This window comes from Motacilla alba, chromosome 14 (assembly GCF_015832195.1).
Source record: "Motacilla alba alba isolate MOTALB_02 chromosome 14, Motacilla_alba_V1.0_pri, whole genome shotgun sequence".
NCBI classification, from domain to species: Eukaryota; Metazoa; Chordata; class Aves; order Passeriformes; family Motacillidae; genus Motacilla; species Motacilla alba.
The window spans coordinates 11,819,084-11,838,362 of NC_052029.1; the positions used below are offsets into that span (position 1 = coordinate 11,819,084).

The 19,279-nt window shown below is 43.0% G+C and overlaps 1 protein-coding gene across 3 annotated transcripts in view; it reads right to left on the minus strand.

Moving 5' to 3' along the window:
- Positions 1–19,279, minus strand: part of MAD1L1 (mitotic arrest deficient 1 like 1) — a 348,651-nt gene that overhangs the window by 173,845 nt on the left and 155,527 nt on the right. For all 3 annotated transcript variants that reach the window (XM_038151270.1, XM_038151271.1, XM_038151272.1), the window contains one exon: positions 7,828–7,884. In XM_038151270.1, the coding sequence (XP_038007198.1) occupies positions 7,828–7,884 (57 nt within the window). The remainder of the gene's footprint in view (positions 1–7,827; positions 7,885–19,279) is intronic.

Here is a 19,279-nt window from a genome sequence, read left to right on the forward strand (position 1 = left end):
TCCCGTTCTAATACCATTGTTCAACAGCCCCAATTCTTCCTTTCCCTCTCTGGACATGCACTGGCACTTCATGTTCCTTCTACAGCTTCTCCAAGCTGCCTTTTAGGAAGGCAGAATAAAGAAGCAGAAATGACAGTATCCTAGAGGTATCCCAGACCTCTCAACCTGGTTTTCCCAAAGTGCTGAACATGATGTAGAGCCCCTGCATTCTCCAGGAAATTTAAGCTCAGCTAAATTGAACCAAGTGAGTCTGAGGTAGCCCATAAAATTCTTACAGGTTCTGTAGAGACGAATGAAACCTGGAAAAGCACAATTCTTGCATGTCTATTAAATAGCCCTTTTACATCTCCAGGCTGTGCCTAGTATATTAAAGGCTCTGATAGTATCCCTGTCCTGTTCTCATTTAACCAAGTAACTCAGTGTAACTCAGATTTTAGTGACAGCAGTGACACTGATAAGGACCACTCCAGCTGCAGCACCTTCTAAACACAACAACTCCTCACTTTTCTCCTCTGCTCAACAACTGAAGAGGAAAAAAACCTCCCCACTTCTCCCTCTCCAGTCCCTGTTCCTGTTATCATCATGCCTGTCAGTACAGCTCAGGTTTTAGGGGTACACCTGTGGCATGGAGGCCACCCCAAATGATGGGCTGGGAATTAGGGCAATGTCCAGGGGTCTCTGCTCTTCAGGTCTGGGTCAGGCCATCTACCCCCAGTCTGGCAGCACCTGTCTCACAGGGAAGAGCAGCAGGAAAGCAGCTCTCCACTGCAGGCAGCCACACTTCCTCCTCCTGACAGTGCTAACCCGGCGTCAGCTCTTATCACATTGGAAGAGCAAATGAAAACAATCCTGCTGAAACCAAACGGTGCTGCCGTGTCCCATAAAACTTCCACCTTAATGGATCCAACAGCAGGTTCATTTGTGTAATGGGACTTTTAAACAGATCGTTTATTTCTTTTTAATTTGAAGAGAATGTGCTATTTGATCCCATGTGCCTGGCTAGATTTTTAAAACAGAGATAAACCACGAGAATTCACTCACTAAGTCTCTCCTTCTCACCTAATTAAAACAGCATTGAGATAGTAACAGTGCAGAGGTGCAATGCTATCACCTCTCCAGCTTACAGCAGTTTGGCAGCTCTCATCCACCAGGATCCCAAGGATTCCTCCACACTCCCTGCCTTGCCCACAGTCACGCGCCACAGATGTTTCTGATGGTGCCACGCTCTTGTGTGTTGAACATGAATTTTCCAAGAGGGAACACACAGCAGGTGCAACACACCAGCTGAAGCTGTTCATCATTCCCCAGGCTAAGAGAGGGAGAAAAAAAATAACCTTGTCTGTGTACCTCAGAGCTCACTATATTCCTACCCCGTGGGGAATAACAGGGACCAGTTTTAATGTAGTTGTTTACGACAGGCACTGAGAGCTCTCTGCCAGAGAAAGGGAAAGGACAAGTTTACTCCCATCCCTCTAGTCTAGGCTTCACCATCAGAACCAAAACTCCACAGTAAAGACAGGAGGAAGACTCAAAATAGGACATCAATGATTCCTGCACAATCATCCCCCTCTTCTAACAACTCATAATTCAGAATTTACAGGATCACACGATAAAGTGAAGAATTATATAAACACTGTGAAGTAAACAAGCAACAAATGGCTCTGCTGAAGGAAAACCAAAATTACCTGATAAAGAAAAAGATGTCTCAGACACATTCAAAACAGACAAAATTCAATGAAGGTCTTTGGTCTAAAAATACAAATGCACCAAACACAATTACTGAGAGCACAGAGGCTTTACCACAGAGGAACATAAACTGATCAGAAAGTGGAAACTACATGAAAACTGAAGAAACAGCACAGAATTGAAATGTCAGAGTGCAAGTCCCAAAACAGCTCCTACAAACTGAGCCTTCCTGAGCCAGAAATTCAAGAGGACAGAGTGGGGCAGATGAACTGATCCCAGGATGAACATCAGCACTGTGTGGCACTGGAAATGGGTGATGACCTGGATACTGCTCTGCTCTTCCACCACAGAAGTGGAAGAGGTTCCTGCCTCTACTCCATGATCCTGTGGAAGACACTTTTGCAAAAGCTACTGCTGGAGCATCACCTGGAATGATTTGACCACTCTGATTACTCATCTTCACAGGAGAGATGGAAAGACAAAGAGATTTAAAGCAAGCTGCAAGATTCATGAGGAAACTGAAGAGCCTGTTTTAAGAGAAGGCTGCAAGAGCTTGATTTGTTTAACCTAGACAAATGAAAGGCTGGGAGAGAACAATTGTTCTCTATAAATATGTCACAGCATAAATATGAGGGAGGAAGAACAGTCACTGTAGTTTAAGGAGAATATTAGCACAAGAAAAAATGGATATTAACTGCACATATATTTTCAGTTGGAACTGGGAAGATTTCAGCTATCAGAGCAGTCTTCTCATGACAGTAATGGTACAAACAACCAAAGCAGTTTCAAGACAAGCTTGATGAATTTATGGACTGAGATATATGGAGAATTTGCCTCAGTTACTGAAGGACTGGACTTGATGATCTAAAAGTCCTCTTCCAGTCTTCTGTTACTATATCATTTCATTCTGGATTAGCTTCTTTTGCTGTCTCTTTATAACCAGGTTCATGCTTTTCAATCTGATTTGAGAAGTGGATATTTCTCTAAGATTGCCTTACTAAAACTATTCACCCTGCTGCTCAGCTGAGTGCCACGCTGCTCATCTGTCTTGGCTTTGCTGGCCTCACATAAAGTGTTAGGATAAAATCTGTCACATGGGAAGGAGATTTGCTGTCACCTGCTAAATCAATTCAGAAATTATGTAATACACTTTTGATAGATGGAGACTTCCTGCACCAGTCAGTTGTCTCCTGCCCCTCCCAACCTGTTGGTTCTAAAGATGTTCCAGCAAAGCTTCATTTTTATTTATAACTACTGTGGTTCAGCCCTCTAATCCCACATTTAATTGCCCTCCTCTTGCAGAAAATACAGAGAATTTACATTTCCACTAACGAACACCACTTTTGTTCTTGTTCTCAGTCTGTTGTATTTCTTGCTTTCTCTTCAGTAACTCTTAAACAAGAATTAAATTAGCTCTATTGGCCATTAATCCAGGGCAGGTATTCCTATACTAAAGTTCATATTTTTTCCTATTATCATTGGTGTTACCTGTAAATTAAAAACATAGGTAATAACTTTTCCATGATGCCTTCCAGTTAACAGCTAGTTCCCAACTACATCCAGCTCAGTGTTCTCTGAGTTCATTTCCTTCATGTTGTCATCTTATCGTAAAAGTTCCATACTGTTGTCTCCTTCTCACAAACACTTCATACGTTCTCGGTGTTTTCTTGTGGGCCACTCCTCAGAGCACTGACTCCTTCACAAAGCAGCCAACTGACTTCAGCTCCCTTCTCAACCAGCCAGCCCACTCTTTTAGCACACTCTTCTCTTTGGTCACAGCTGTGGCCTGGTAAAGTCAGGCCTGCTCCTAATCTTGGATAATTGGCCCAGCTGCAACTCCCTAGGGGTGAGATTACTTTCTACACTATCTTCATTTTCTTATATTCTATCCCCCCACAGCTTCATGTCCTCTCCTTTCTGTCTCCATTTCTACTCCTGATAACCATCAGTGTAGGCAGTCGCTGACATTTAAGTTAATCCTAAACATTATGATTTCATCAGACTGAACAGATGATTGGCTCTTTAACTATTTCTGACCTGCTGCTCTTAAATAAAGGTCTCCTCTTCTCTGCAAAGGGTTAACCAACACTTTTCCCCAAGGCAAGGGGCATTGATTATATTAATTTTAAGGTGTCTTTATTCCCTCTGTAAGGACACTCAATTTATGCCATTCATTTAGTGATGGCTGCATTCTCAGACTTCAGATCTTCTTTACCTCCCACCCTGCTAAGCAATTCCTCTGATTCTTATATCCATCCTTTTTAATCTGCTGGAGGGTGAAATTTAATTTGTTCCAAAGAGCAGTCTATAGATTTCAGAGCCCACATGGGCCAAGCTGTCTTTTGAAGATGAAAGCCAGAAGATGCCCAAAGCACCTCAGGGTAATGAAAATACAGGTGATGCTTTTTTAATACCAAGCCAACTTCCCTCAGGGATTAATGATGGAGAACAAAAAATCTTGACATGAATGGCCCCTGCTACAGAACCAGACTGGAAGAAAGTGTAAGATCAGAGAGCAGAGCTGTTGCTTGGATGGCAAGCTTGAGCCAAACAATCTCCTCGTGTCTATAAAGGGATATGAAAAAGGAAAACGAAAATTACAAAAACAAACACGTCTTCTGTTTCCCTCCCCTCAGGGAGGGAAAGAAAAATAATATAACAAACCAGAAGGCATTTTCCACAAATAATATTTTGGTGTGAGTGAAGCTCTCCCTCAGCCTTAGGCCAGTAGAGCACTAAACTAACATACCATGAGAAATAAGATCCTGGGACCACAGATCAGGGATCTGTGTGAACTCTGAGCAACCTCCTGCACATCCTGCAAATAAAGGCACTGTAGCACCAGCCCCAATAAAGAGAACTTCCAGTGCTGACCAAATTGCCAGAAAAGTGCACATTCATACCAAGAAAATAGAAACAAAAAACATTCAGCAAGTAAAAGACAGAAAAACCCCATGGATCTCTCAGCTCAGTGACCTGAGCCCTATTAGAGTGGTGACTCTTATGTGTCTTATGGGCACACATTGGTCCCTTACAGTATGAACATGCTTAAACTGTGGGGAAAAAAAAGAAAAATAAATAAGTGAAGGGTTAGAGAGAATGAAAATCAAAGTTTCATTGTTAATTACATAGCACAATGATAAGGGTAATGTTTCTTAAATCAAAAAATAAATTCTAGGTTCAAGTTCCCTGAAGGATATAAAATATTAGAGGGTTTTTTTATGGTTGTAATCACAAACTCATTTCTCCAGCCACTACTGGCCGTGTCTAATTAGGGCAAAGTATGTTAATGATACAGAGGCACAGCCCAGAGATGTCTTCAGCTGCAATATTAATTGCATTTAGGGAAAGAGGCATGAATTGTGCTTATACAAGCTAATTAGTATGGGTTTGCTAATTAATACTGGAAAGTCAAACTGCCTTTGTCTTGTCAACTGCAATTAACTGAAGACATTTAAATTTCCTTTTTTGTTGTTCCTTCAGTAGCACACTCACTTTCAGTTGACAAGCAAAGAAGCCCTGCACTGGAGCAGTCAGAACAGCCACTCCATTTCACTGGCATCCCATTTTCCTCTAGCAGGACCTTGTGCTCTGGCCTGGCACGGGGCTCCCTATCACACACACCACCCTTCCTCTGCCACTGTCCCTGGGACACAATTCCCTGAGCTCATCCTCAGAGGAGAGGCCCTGAGTGTGCAGATACTGCTGTACTGAGGCCACAATCACATCAGACTCATCCCACGAGTATTGTGCTTTTAAAAACTGCTATGTAAAGAACGACTCATTGACCAGGGCACCGGAGATGCCCCCACTAATAGAAAGAAGTCCTTGGTTCTCTCAGTGAGGTGCTATCAGCCAGCACCCTGGAGCCAGAGCCCAGCTCTTCATTTCCAGTGCCCCAGGGAGGATGGCACAGCCATCAGAGCTCTTTGGGGTGGCAGCAGAAATGTCACCTGCACAGAGGTTTGTCCCAGAAGCAGCCCAAAGGACTCATCAGACTGCACCCGCACCTGACAGGCATTTGTTCCATTTCACTCAGAGCCATTGGCCTGTTTGCAGAAGAGCTGAGGAAAAGCAATATCCACATCTGTCTGCACCCAGAGCAGGACAAGCCCTTCCGCATTCCCAGATCAACATCAAACTGGGACTGGAGGCTCATGGGTGAAAGCGATGGAAAGGAAGGTGAGAGGCCAGCTATCCAAACCAGGCCGATAATTCTGCTGTAGTGTCAAATTTAAAGGAGTTAAAAATCAGGCCATCCAGGTGAGACACTGATCTGGAGAGAGGGGAAAAGAACCACATGTAGTGCATTTTGCTGGATGGCAGGAGGAGAGTGGGGCTGGTGGCATATCCACAGGAGCCCGTGGCAGGCAGCTATGGTACAGCCCCAACCAAAGGGGACAGACCTCAGCCACCATCAACACTGCAGAAGACACAAAGTGACAACAACTTTTCCTACCAGGCAGCTTTTGACTGGGGATGCAGAAGAACCATCTACCATCAGTGAAAAGGAGGAGCTAAACTGTTGGGTTTTCCCTCAAAAGGGAAAAAGATGGGGAAAAAAATAAAGATCTCTTTTCCTCTGTATGAATCAATTCTCCTGTATTTACTGAATAAATTCAAGCTGCTGAATAAAGCCCACACCTCACAATCTGCAATCCATGGTTAAAGCACCACAGAAAACAGCCTGTTCATGGGAGGCTGATCTAAGAGTTACTGGAAGATCACAAGACCAGCAGTTTTCCACTGAGAAACCCTTGGGAATAGGCACTGAACACTGACTGTAGCCTTATCCTCTGATGGATGATGCATAACACCAATTAATGCTTTAACACTGGAAGTTCCAGCTTCTCCAGCCCTCTGCTAGCCCACTTAATACAAGAAATTTTTGAAGGCAAACAACTCAAAAACCAGGCTTAATGAGCCCAAAAGAAAAACTTCTAAATGTTAAAAAAAACCAACTTCTGTAACATCAGAACATTTAAAACATAACAGCAAGTTTTTCCTCTGATACATCCAGTGAGCACAACACAAAATTGATTGTATAGAATTTGAAACTGTTACAAGGCAGCACGTAATGAGATCACATGGTAAATTGGATTAATTCAGTTTTCTTTGGAAGTATCAGCTGTGGCCTGTGTCACCACAGAAAGCAGCTGGGCACACAAAAATGTTTGCCCACAACGTGAGACCACCCCAGAACCAGAATCAATTAATGCTCTCATGATGGAAAATCTGATGTTGAAACAGCACGAGACACAAATTTAAAAAAAGATCCTAACAGATGTATGGCAACCCATTAATAGCACAGTAGGGGCACCTCATCCTGCCCTTCAGTGCCCTACTAGAGCTCAGCACAAGTCTAAAAAGACCTGTGTTGGCACTCTAGTTTATGATTTGGATTTTAGAACAGATGTCTGTTTAGCACCTACTTACTAGCCAGTGCTGCAGGCTTGTTTTTATATTAGTAATAAAATTAATCACATCTACAGAATTAGTCTCTGCATCTTGGATACTGCTCAGGTTTTCCTTGTGACTAGGAAAAGTTGCAGGAATCCCACAGTCCATCCATTAGCAAAAATATCAGTTCACAAAATAGCTTTAACACTGACACCTCATTTATTCCTGAGTATAAAAAAACATATTTGAGTCATGAAAGTGAATATAAACCTCCCTGTTACCTGGTTTTGTGTCCTTTTATTATTTTTGGTCCTTGAGGGAAATGCCAATAAAATAGACGAACCCAGCAGAAAATTAACAGATATTAAAAAAAAATAGTTTGTGGTAATTCTCTTGTATCTCATCTGCCTGTTCTTTGAACACTTGAGACTGAATCAAAGGCCCCCAAAGAAAGGAGTTAATTCAGTATGAAATTAAATGCTTGCTTCTGAGCTAGAACTGCTAAGGAGAAAAGGAATTGCCAGAAAAAGGAAGACAAGACCACTAGATTTCATCCAACACTTCTTCCAGGTGAGTATGGAGTGCCAAGACTGGCAGCAGCAACACAACTTTTGCAATGTTTATTTGCTGTTCATTTCCGAATATTTGGAACTGATCCACCATTTAAAATGAACTGAACTTTGCATATTACTGCTCTGTAAAACAACCAGGGAAAGAAAAAGGCAGAAATTGAACACTTACCATCTCTGCTCTTTGCTTGTGGTTTCCCACTTCTTCCAGAACCTGAGACAGCTGAGCCTTCAAGACACAGAAGAAAAAAACAAAAGGAAATTAAGTCTAGGATGTAATTTTGAAAGTTTAATAAGACTCTTGTCCCCCTCCCTGACCCAACCCCCCCAAAAAAAATCACATATGGCACCAGGATTTTCATGGCATTGAGAAGGAATTATAAGTGTTTGGTCTTGTTCTGTCCTGTCAGCATCCCATGGCATGGGACAGTCCTGTCCCAAAGAGCCTGAAGCCTAAGAGCACAAAAAACCCAGGTTTATTACAGAGAATGCCACTAGATGAGCCAGCCCAAATTTCAATCCCATGGTCCAGCCAGAACTGTGCCTCCACTCCATTGCTGTGAAGCTGCAGAGAGAGGGATCAAAAACCCACCCAGTTTTGCCCAGTTTAACTGAAGAAGAGGAGGTTTAGCTCCACAGCTCCTGAAAGGACTGTGTGTTTCAAGCTAACTTCATTGAAAATGTTCTGTGAATTTCTGGGGTCCAGGGTTAGGTTTTTTCCCACAGCCTTCCAAAATACTGTGGGAAAACATCAAGAAAATCTGCTCTTTAACATAAACCTCTTGAATTTCCATGAGAAAAGATCTCAGTGCAGCATTTCTACTTTTTAAAAGGGGAAATTTGAAATGTAAAGAATCTCAAACCAGAGTAGAAATACCTTTGGTTATCCTGGCATAATCTGAGGGGAAACAGGAACTTGACTCAGAAAATGATCTTTTATAGAGTTTTGTTTATGAAAAGGGATTTTAAACCAAATGGGTATTTAGGAGACAGTTAAGAGAAGCCACACATAATTCACGAATGCTATTACTTCCCACATCCTTGATTTTCTAACACTGCTAGGCTGCAATCAGCCTTTCTCTGTTAGCAGAAAGCCCAAAAAATAGTCAGTGATGACAGATAAGATAATTTAAACAATGTAAACAAATAAAAGAAATAAAAACAACTTTCCTACAAACTGATTCATGTCATTTCAAGCAAATATTCATTAAAACCCTCTGGAGTCTCTCAACTTCTCACCACATATGAAATGAGTCTTTTGAGTGCCACATCAAAACCAAAGACAAACAGCAAGCAGTGTATTACAATGAAAGGCAAAACATTTGGAGGCTAACTGCACTGAAATGCAAGCAAATAATTAAATAAAAAAACACAGTCTAAGGGTTCAGCAAAGCAGAAGTTCCATTTTGCCAACAAACAAGCAAACAGTTCAAAACTTCCCTGGCCCCAGAGCTCAGTGGAAACTGAAAAAGCTTCAGCTTCTTGCAGTGCAGGGCCGGGGAGGATGTGACATTATTTAAGGAAGAGACACTGAAATAAGATGAAAAGGGTTTTAACACGAGCCTGGGACATGGCACAGGAGAATGAAACACACTCGTTAAACACTGCAGGAGATGCCAGCCCCAACCCAAACTGGAGTGCCTGGACAGGCAAGGGAAGAGAGCAAATGAAATGATCACCAGGCTCGATGTGGAAACATCAGGGAACTGTACATTTGCAGACACCTGGGAAAGACTTTTCCCTACTGCTACTGAAGCAGGTACAATGAAGCAGGCTGGAGCCAGGAGTTGTTTGAGGAAGAATTAGAAAACAAGACCTTACAGAGGTTATTTAGGAGAGGCACTGACATAAACTCTGCAAAAGACGCCAAGACTGACTGAATATTTTTGATTACAAACTACCCCAACTGCTCTGTATATTTATTAGCTTTCTCTGTATGAAGATGACCTTTAGATGGGAACCACTAGCCTATTCTAAAGCAGATATAAGAATTACTTAATTGAAAATTACATTAAAAATCATGTATTTTCTAACAGTAGTTGCCAGTCCTGAATTTGAGGGTCAAGTCTCTGTTCAGCCTCCTGTTCACACAGACTCCTATGGAATCACTGAGTAACTCACCCTGGAAGAATGGGAATCCCCTCAAAGCTCAGTCCCCTGTGGTTTAGGAGGGCACCTGGCACAACCCATCACACTGTGCCAAGCTTTGGTCACCCTCACAGTGTAAATATTTTTATTTATAACACCAAGGCAACAGTACCCTAGGAGCCTGTTTAACTAGATGGGTATAAGAGGACTTCAAAGTATAATACCTCCATAAAAGTCAGAAGAAAAGGATAGCAAAGATTCCAACATATTTTACTTCAGGAAAAGGCTGGAAAAACCTTTTAGGCAAAAGAGAAATAATATAAAGGGATGGGGAAAATTGAAAATACAAGTGGGAAATATGCCATAATTTATCTTAGATATAATATGGCTTGGGGAAAATAACCATTTCAAGGTGCTATGCCAACAGAGACACACAGAACCCTGGACAGCAAGTCCAAGCCAGCAGCATAACAACAGCAGATCAATATGATTTGGGGAAGCAATCAGATAAGAACTAAATCACAAAGTAGGTTTTCTTCATTACATTCATTTCTAGGCAGCTCATCTCAAAGGGGAAGAATCAGTAACTAGTGGGAATTCAAAGAGTAGCTACTAAACTTACCAGACTGCTGGAAGAAATGATTTATGAAGATTAAAAGATTTTTAAACATTATGGTTTGACTGCAACTCTCACAGAAGAGCAAAAGGGACATATCTAATGCACTGAGAGCTGTTACAATGACAAAGCTGGGAAGTGAGGGAGGGTTCCTCAGCTCACTGATGCTGTGGGATGCACTCACAGTCCAGAGCAGGGACTCTCCCACTCCCTGCCCCCCTATTCAGACAGCTGGGGAAGCTCCAGACACAGCCTAAATTTTCAGCAGGGTCCCCAATGTCTACACTTGCCAGGCTGTGATGCAGCTGATCTGGATGCTTTATCACATCCAGTTTGTAAACATCACCCCTATTCCAGACTTTTTATTAGCTTAAATCAAATATTGAACCTCCCTCAGCTGTTGGAGGACAGCTGCTGGCCAAGTGATTCACTGCCATATTCCTTCTAGGCCACAAGAAAACACAAACTAATCACCAGCAGCATGACAGATGCACACATTTTTAATTATGAAGGAGAAATTAGGCTGTGAACTTAGCCCCATGTGTCACTTAATCAGAGTGCAGGGGAGGAGCTGCCAGCCCCCACAGCCAAGGAGCTGCAGAGGGCCCTGCAGCGGAGCCTGGCAGCCTGCTCAGCCCCTGCTCCCAATCCCCAGGCATTTGCCAGAAAAGATCTGAAAAAAACAGAGTTATGTTGTGTCTTGGAATGTATCTTCTCAGGAAGGAGCTGTTGGTTTCTGGGCGCAGCCATGTCTGGCCACATCCAGACAAGGGAAGCCTGAGGGTTGGACTAGGCCGCTCCAGGGTGGTGGGAAGGCACAGGGGCCCAGCAGATGCTGCAGCAGTTTGCCAGTCCCACCTCAGAGCTCTGCTCTGGCAAAAGCCATCCAGGGAGTGACAGGACACAGGGGAATGGCTTCAAGCTGGAGAAGAGTAGGCTTAGATGAGACATTAGTAAATAATCTTCCTTGTGAGGGTGGGCACAGGCCCTGGCACAGGGTGCCCAGAGAAGCTGTGGCTGCCCCATCCCTGGAAGTGTCCAAGGCCAGGTTGGATAGATCTCTGAGCAACCTCACCTAAGAGGGTATCCCTGCCCATAAAAAGATGATTTTTCCAACCCAAACCATTCCATGATTCTCTGAGTAGCTCAGCTCTGTGTTAGGGTCTTTTCAATTGATCATATCCACTTTGGTACCCCAGCAATCTCTCCATTGGATAGACTTCCATGTTGAATTTTCAGGCTATGCATAGAAGTTAACTTAAAGCTCCAAGGAAATTCTCTTTACTTAAGACACATGTTAAATTCCCATAGATGACTGAGCTCAAGCATTAAGAAACCTGATAGCAAACAAATATTATGAATCAGATATAAAAATACAGTGCAATTCACCCACTGAAGGCAGCACAACCAGGTAAGGGAAAATCAAGTTGCAAAGCAGGGAAAAAAAATCCTCTCAAGTACTCAGTCAATTACTTTAAGCTTTCAAAAAAAAGGTTTGTCAATTCAAAATATTCATCTTACATGACAACATAGTCTAATCTACTGTCAGTGGATTGTCATCCTCAAAAGAGACTGGCAGGAAGAGAAGAACCTGTGCTCCAGCCTCACTGGGAATCTGCAGCTTGGGCTGAAAGAGGAACAGGTTTCCAAGGAGAGGAACCAACTCAGCTCCAAGGAGACATTTCTGAATTGTTTAACTTGCTTCCCTGCATCAATAATTTCTCTTCTGTACCTTCCAGAAGTCAGCCTTCACTGACAGCACTGGAGGAGGCTGGTCAGGGAGGGTTTAATGAATGAAACTGAAGCAATCTGGTGGTGACAATGCACTGTTAAACTGACTGCATCCAGAGGCCCCCACTCCCCTCTGGAGGCTGATGGTGAGCTGGCTGCCCTGAATGATGGGCAGGCAGCTCAAAAGTGAGCCCCATTTGTAGGGAAAAATTAACTACTCGGTCTCTAATGAACAGTCTTTCTCTACACAAAACAATACCCTCTGCTCTACAAGCAATTAGCAAATCGAAGTGTTCTCTTTGTGGGCCTGCATTAATTTACTCCTCGATGTGGCACATTAAATAGCTCACAGGTACAGCACAGCAGTGGCAACAGCCAGCACCATAAAATAAAAGCTTGCTTCAAAGAGTTTGGGAAGCAAAATTAGGCGTGCTGCATATAGGGAATAAATCAAAACAACCTGCATTTGGAAATATCATTTTAGTCTTATGCTTTCATCAAAAAACATGATTATCATAACAGTCACATTAATACAACATTGGTACTCTACCAAAGGGAGAGAAACAAGCAGCACATTCACTACCTCAAATTAGAAGGAGCAATTTTTATTCTTTCTCATCAAGTGGAAATACCTGAGACTGTACACAGCTGCCTATTCTGGGATTGGGCTTTCACAGTAGAAATCCCAATGAGAGTCCCCAGAAGGAAGGCCACTTGTTGGAAGGGCAGCACCTCTGCAGGGAAGGGGAGGAGGAAGAGGCTTTCCCTGGAAGAGCTGGAACACAGCTGCAAAAAATGGCATTTTTACAGCTCACTAAAGCCCAAGATACCCTTAGAAATATTTTATATGCAACAGTTGTATGCAAATCCAAGTCAAGTGTGATAATTGGCAAATTTAGGTATAATGTTAATTACCAGCTATTTCAAATTAATTAACTTCTAAGATAAATTCTTGCTTCTCCTCTTTGAGAAAGCTAACACACAATTTAAATTTACAAGGTTATATCGGCTGCCGATCACAGAAATAGGGAATCTTGTATGTTCCAACATGCCAAATCACTTCAGTTTCCTTGTGCTGGCTGCTCCCCGTTCCCTGGGTAATTTCACAGTCACTTATTTCTCTGATCCTCACAACAGAAGACACAAGATGAAGCCTCTTGGCTCAAGGTGGATGGCTTGGGTCTGTGGCCAAAGCGTGGTGTGACCTCTACAGTGCCCAAGCCAGAACATCTTATCTGGTGCCATGGGCTGGGGAAGAAGGAAGAAAAAAAAGCACAATATCACCTTTTTCTATCAGATTCAGGAGACACAAAGTAAATAAAGTGCATTGAAGCTGCAGCTGAAATACAGAAGGAAACTTGAAAACGTGGCAGCACTCCCAGGACAGTTCTGATAAGGAAAGCACTGACTGCAACAATTAGAATTCAATCCAATGTAGAAACATAAGCAACATGCTGATGAGTTACATGGAACAACACAGGAATAGGATGAGAACAATTTGAAGAGAACTTTGCAGTCACTAATTACCTCTCAGCAAAGAATGAGGCTCTGGCTTGTGGGGAAAACAGAAGGAAAACTTTGATTTCACAAAAGCCACAGACAGATTACTTCAGGGGGTGACAGAAACTGAGCAGAAGTAACTCATCAGCCACTTGCAGTCAGACTTTACTTTATTTGCATATTGTGATCCTGCATATTAAAATACTGTGAGAACTGAAATTAAATTTTCATTAGTGTTCAATCTGGAATCTCACCCGTGGGATTCAGCTTTCCACAGTTCATGCAGGCATTTCCCTGTTTACTTGAAATTCAGATATCCATTTATCTCATGCCAGCCAACACTTGTGGCCTTCAACCCACTGCACACCATTACTGCCCAAGGGCAGCAGGGCAGGATTGTTTCTGCACCTCTGAACTGCACTACAGAATTACTCTGAACTAACTGGTCGTTTCTAATTTAATGCATTTTGATGCTTTGTAGTTGAAATTGCCAATCTTTCACAAAACTGCATCAGTTGAGATCACAAACAAGAAGACAGTTTAGTACCAGCCATTGCTAAATAATTTCCTTGCTGCTTTACAGGCTCCTTTTTGCTGTTCTGAAGAAAGTTCTCCTGGTTACAAAATCAAATGCACATCCTTTATAAGGTGGGAAAGAACAGCTACAAATGAACTCTGCTGCTGTCTCAACAGCATCCAGAGCACCACGTTATCTCACAGGAGCTGGATTGGAGGTGGCAGGGGGCTCGGTCTGATGCGAAAGTGAAGAGGAAAAATCCCCCAACAACTTCTGAATGTGTTTCAGAAATTAAAATTCAGTGAAACCACACTCGCTCTGACTTGCAGAAAAGCTGCAATAGGCAAAGCAGAGACCATTATATGCTGACATAATTTACAAGGATAGGCTTGCAGCTCAAAGAAAAGCATGTGTCTCAGGCCACAGATAATGTAGTTTTCCATGTAATTTAGTCCTTAATTTTACCCCAAGCAAGGACAGGAAACACAGGAAACAAGAATGCCTGTAAGCCAGATGTCCCACATCTCCAGGGACTCGTGCTCCTGGGCATCACAGCAAACCACAACACCCAGGGACTGAAGGCCACTGCTTTGTCCAGAGCAGTGAGAGTGTTTTCCACCAAAAAAACAAGAGCTGCTCCTTCTCTGGAAACCAGTTTTGTACTGGATTTGAGCAGGGAAATGCCGCCCCCCAGTGAGACAAAAAGCAGCTGGTTACCAAAATCAGGGAGGAAGAAAGCAGAGCTCTTGGGCACTAAGCAAAAAAATGAAACTGCAAATTGAAAAATCACCAGAGTCACGGCTATAATTACTGAAGACGAAGGGAAAACATCTCCCCTAGCAAAGATATGGGCTCCTGTCAACACTCTACCAAGATTTACTGGGCAAGGGGATAATAGCCACACCTTTTTCTAGCTCTTGAGTCTCAAGGACAGACCAATCTCTCTCCTTCTCTTTAAGAGGCACAGTCACTTGTAATGTCAAGGATACTTGACAGTAAGCTTAATATAATGAAATAACCACAAACTCTGCCTGGTTAGACTATGAAGAAAGGGTGTTAACAAAGTGACTATAGAATAACTGATATGAGATGAAGACAGGATTCCAAGCCAAGATTGCCCACATCCTTATTCCTGGCAAATACTTGATCTAGCTTAAGGTAAGATGCACAGTCCTGCAGCAGAAACCTGGCTTTTGTTCCTACTCTGCCTAACGACTGAGACCTAGGGCAAAGCACTAAACTCTGAAACTCCTTCTTTTCTCTCCCTCTCTAACCTAAAGATAATAGTGACTCTGTAAAACCCTTCCAAAACCTTTGAAAAAGGATAATCTCTGAGCACAAGGTGCCACTGTCGACACAAACCACACCTGATGGGCCCCAGCACTAAAAGGATTAAGCACTAGAACAAGTGCACAAGTCCAGCACCAACACGTTCAGAGGTGGCAGCAACCTCGTCTCCCTGATCCTCAAAGCAAAGGTGACCTTCACAGCTTCAATAAAATGTAAAACTTGGAGAAAGACCATGAACTTCTCTAAATCTACTCCATCAACACTGTTCACATAATCTCTCAGGCAGATACTGGCAGGGAAGGAAGAGAAACAAACTGGGAGACAGAAAAATACAGAACCTTCCATCCAGCAAAGGATGAGTCCCTAGAGATTGGACAGCCCCATGCCAGGCAGAAACAGTTAAAAATGAGGGAGGAAAATAGTGGGCTCAGGTAACAAAACCACCTTAGCAAAAATGTCTCAAAACAAGAAAGTTCATTTGTTGTTTTACTGCAGCTGAGGGTGAGGTGAGGCTGTGGGGCAACACCCCAGAGACTCCTCTCTCCTGCTGTTTTCCCTTGATGTTTTTATTCAGCACCTTGCTAAGAAGGAGCACAGAGACCAAAAGATTAGCACAGCTCTGCTGGGAACAATCTACTTTTGTAATAGGTCTCCTTCCCCCCATCCTAATCAAATGGTGCTGCAGTCCCCTGGGGAGAGAATACAGTGCCAAACAAAAAATGTGAGTTTGCAGCTGCTTCCTCAACAGCAAAGGGCAGCCTGACTGATGAAACTCTGCCAAGCCTATTGCTTCCAGCATGATGCAGTCGGCCAGCACAGCATCTCCAGGACACACACAACTGACTGTGGGGTGCTGATGGACTCTCCTAGGGAGGCATTCCCCATCACTGGAGCACCCATCAGAGAAGCCTCTGACACTGAAATTCTCTTTGTGGCCTCAGAAATAGTCCTGCCTCAGAGAAGCAGCTGAGTGTGAAGAAGTAGCAGGATGTCCCTTCTCTTTTGCTGCTCCCCTCCAAAAATTTTAACCCGACAGCAGAAAGATAAAATCTGTGTGTTGAGGGTCAGCTGCAAATCTCTTGCCAGGAGTAGAACAGATTAATATATTAGCACAACTCAAAACCATTAAGAGAGTACCAGCCCATTGGACAGGGAAATAGCAAATGGGTAAAGAAATACAAAGTATCTGGAGGACACTGAGGAGAATTAATTTCAATGTGCTGTGGTCAAATCTCTAAAGGTGAAATGAAGGGATACCAGCACCCAATCCTAAAACACATGAAGCACATCTGGGAATCTGGTAATTCATCACTGTTTAGGTGATCTGAAAACAGGCACTGTAAGCAATCCTGGGATCTGGTGAGCACCATGTCCTCCTCAGGTTCTATTAACACTCCTGGAACTGGGAAGCATAGTGAGAGACAAACAGAAGACACAGCAGCTAATGGGAACGGAATCCCTTGCCACTAGATACAATAAAGAAGCTGGCTAAAGTAGGGGGGAACAAATGTTTGCGACTTTGTTTAATTTTCTGGTGAAATTTTAAGCCCAGTTCATTTATTTACTTTTTTTTTTTTTCCATCCCTTATGTTATCAGCAGAATGAATTCAGGCTCCAAAGCTTTCTCTTGATGAAAGCAAACATCAGTACTCACCAAATCCAGGAAAAGGATCTCAAAAACTAGAAGTGTGGCAATGTGACACCCAGCATCTAATAAACTGTCAACTCCTTCCTGTGCATTTTTGCCAGGACAATCTCCCTGGATCTAAGTTCTCCCCATCAAGTTACCTCCAGCTAGGTTTGATAGCTGGAGGGAAAGAAACCACATCTAATATGTGAAATCTGTAAATTAGCCATCAAAAATGTTCACTCTTATCCATTCATCAGAAAAAATGGTGGAATAACAGCTCTACCTAAAAAAGCCCTTCTAATTTCAGCCCAATGAGTCAGCACTGCTGCATCTCATCACCAGGAGTGATTCATTGTCACTGCACTTCTCAAAGTCAAGAATAAGGGTATTCACCCCAATTCACTGTCATCTCATAACTCCTCTGGACCCAGGCACTGTGTTTGCACACAGCACTGTTATAATGATTTATGTGAGCGTGTCACTTTTAATTTAAAGGGATAAAGAGTTATTGTCAAGTCTACCAACCATAAAGCAACATTTTCTTTCCACTGAGCTGACAGTTGAATACCTGGAAAATATTCCTGTTTGCCAAGAAAGGAGAGAGCTCTACAGCCCATAGCCTTAGGGTGTCAGTGCTTCTGAAGAGAGCAGTGGATGGCCAGTGTCTTTGGAGAGGAACATTAGTACTGGGGAAAGTTAAAAAAGGCTTGCAATACAGCTAGAATCTGAATAAAAACTCAGACAAAAGCAGTATGGATGGAAAGCCTCTGCCCCAAGTGAAAGTGAGGAAGAGGGTGTGGGGTATGGATGAGAGGCCAAAAAGATGATCTGTGGCCATAGCTGATTGAAACAAAGACTATCATAAGTTAATCTGTGGCACAGCTATAGTGTTCTTATTCAAGTCCCCTAATATCACAGTCACTTTTTATAATCTTTCAACTGCTACATCAAGGCTACTGAACAGCTCCCACTGACCTTAGACCCCCGAGTTGGCCAGTGCCTTCCTTCAAGCTGCCCAAGGCTGGTGATGAGGATGATAGCTCAGAAAAGACATCTTTAATGGTGCTGTGAGCTTTGTCCCTGTGATACCTGTTAGGATATCTGTTGTCCCCACAAACACGCACCCAACAGGAGCCCTCAGGCATGTGGGCACACTTCCTTGTGCAACCTTGTTTTGTGAGCCAGCCAGGAAACAACATTGGGAAGTGAAGATCTGTGTTTAAATCAAACTTTTTTTGTTAACTCGAATCAAGTTTGGTTTCTATTCTAGTTCTCAGCCCCTGCATAGGTTAAGGAGGGGTTTCAGCCAGCCCCATCCTTGGCTTGGGAAATTACAGCCAGAGTGGTTTTGGCATCCAGCAGAACAGTGGGGAGAGTGCCTAAGCCTCGGAGGGGCTCCAACAAATTTCAAACGCTCTTGGAAGTTGCTAGGTAACAACATCCACCCCCAGGACAGGATTGTGCAATGTTTGCTCTGACAAAGCAGTGCTTGCCTTGCCCTTGCTTCCACCCTGGCAATGTGTGTGTTGAGGACCTGTCTCCTCTGCTGCCAGAGCATTTCCAGCCTCTAGTCTGGGTGCATAGTTGGATTTTGCTGAATAAAGCAAACATCCCATTTTAAACATAGCTATTATAATTAGCAGAAGCTCATTGCTCAATTCCCCTTCCAGACAGGGATTTCCAAATGTCAGTGTGCTTAGCACAGCTGATCTGTGCTGGCTGCTCTAAACACAACTGACCTAGGAGGATCCAGAGCACAGAATCAAATCCTATCATGGGCAGTGACATGGAAAAACAAACAGGACAACTGTCCTTCTTTAGCCTGTACCTTCATTTTCCTGTACCATTTGCACCAAGGCAAGGTTAGCGGAGACTCTTTGACACAGAAAATTCATTTTTGAGGCCAAGCAGGAATTTCTTTTGGAATTTTATATCTGTTTTCTGAGTAAGCCCTCCAGGTGACTCTGCCTCATCCTGCTTGTCCTGCCAGGGTATCATGACATAAAATCAAAGGGCAGTAAGGGGAGAACAAGCAAGAGGGGAAACCCCAAACTAGCACAGCTACTGTTGCTAACACCTTTTTGCAGAGGCTCTGGCAAATGCAGAGATCAGTTTCAAACAGTATTTTCCTTCTAAATTTTGTTTGGGGAAAGCAAAAACAACCTTCATCTTTATAAGTGATTCGCAATATTAAAAGAACATTGCCAAGTATCTTTTCCCAACACAGACCTCTCCCCAGCAAAGATCTCTTC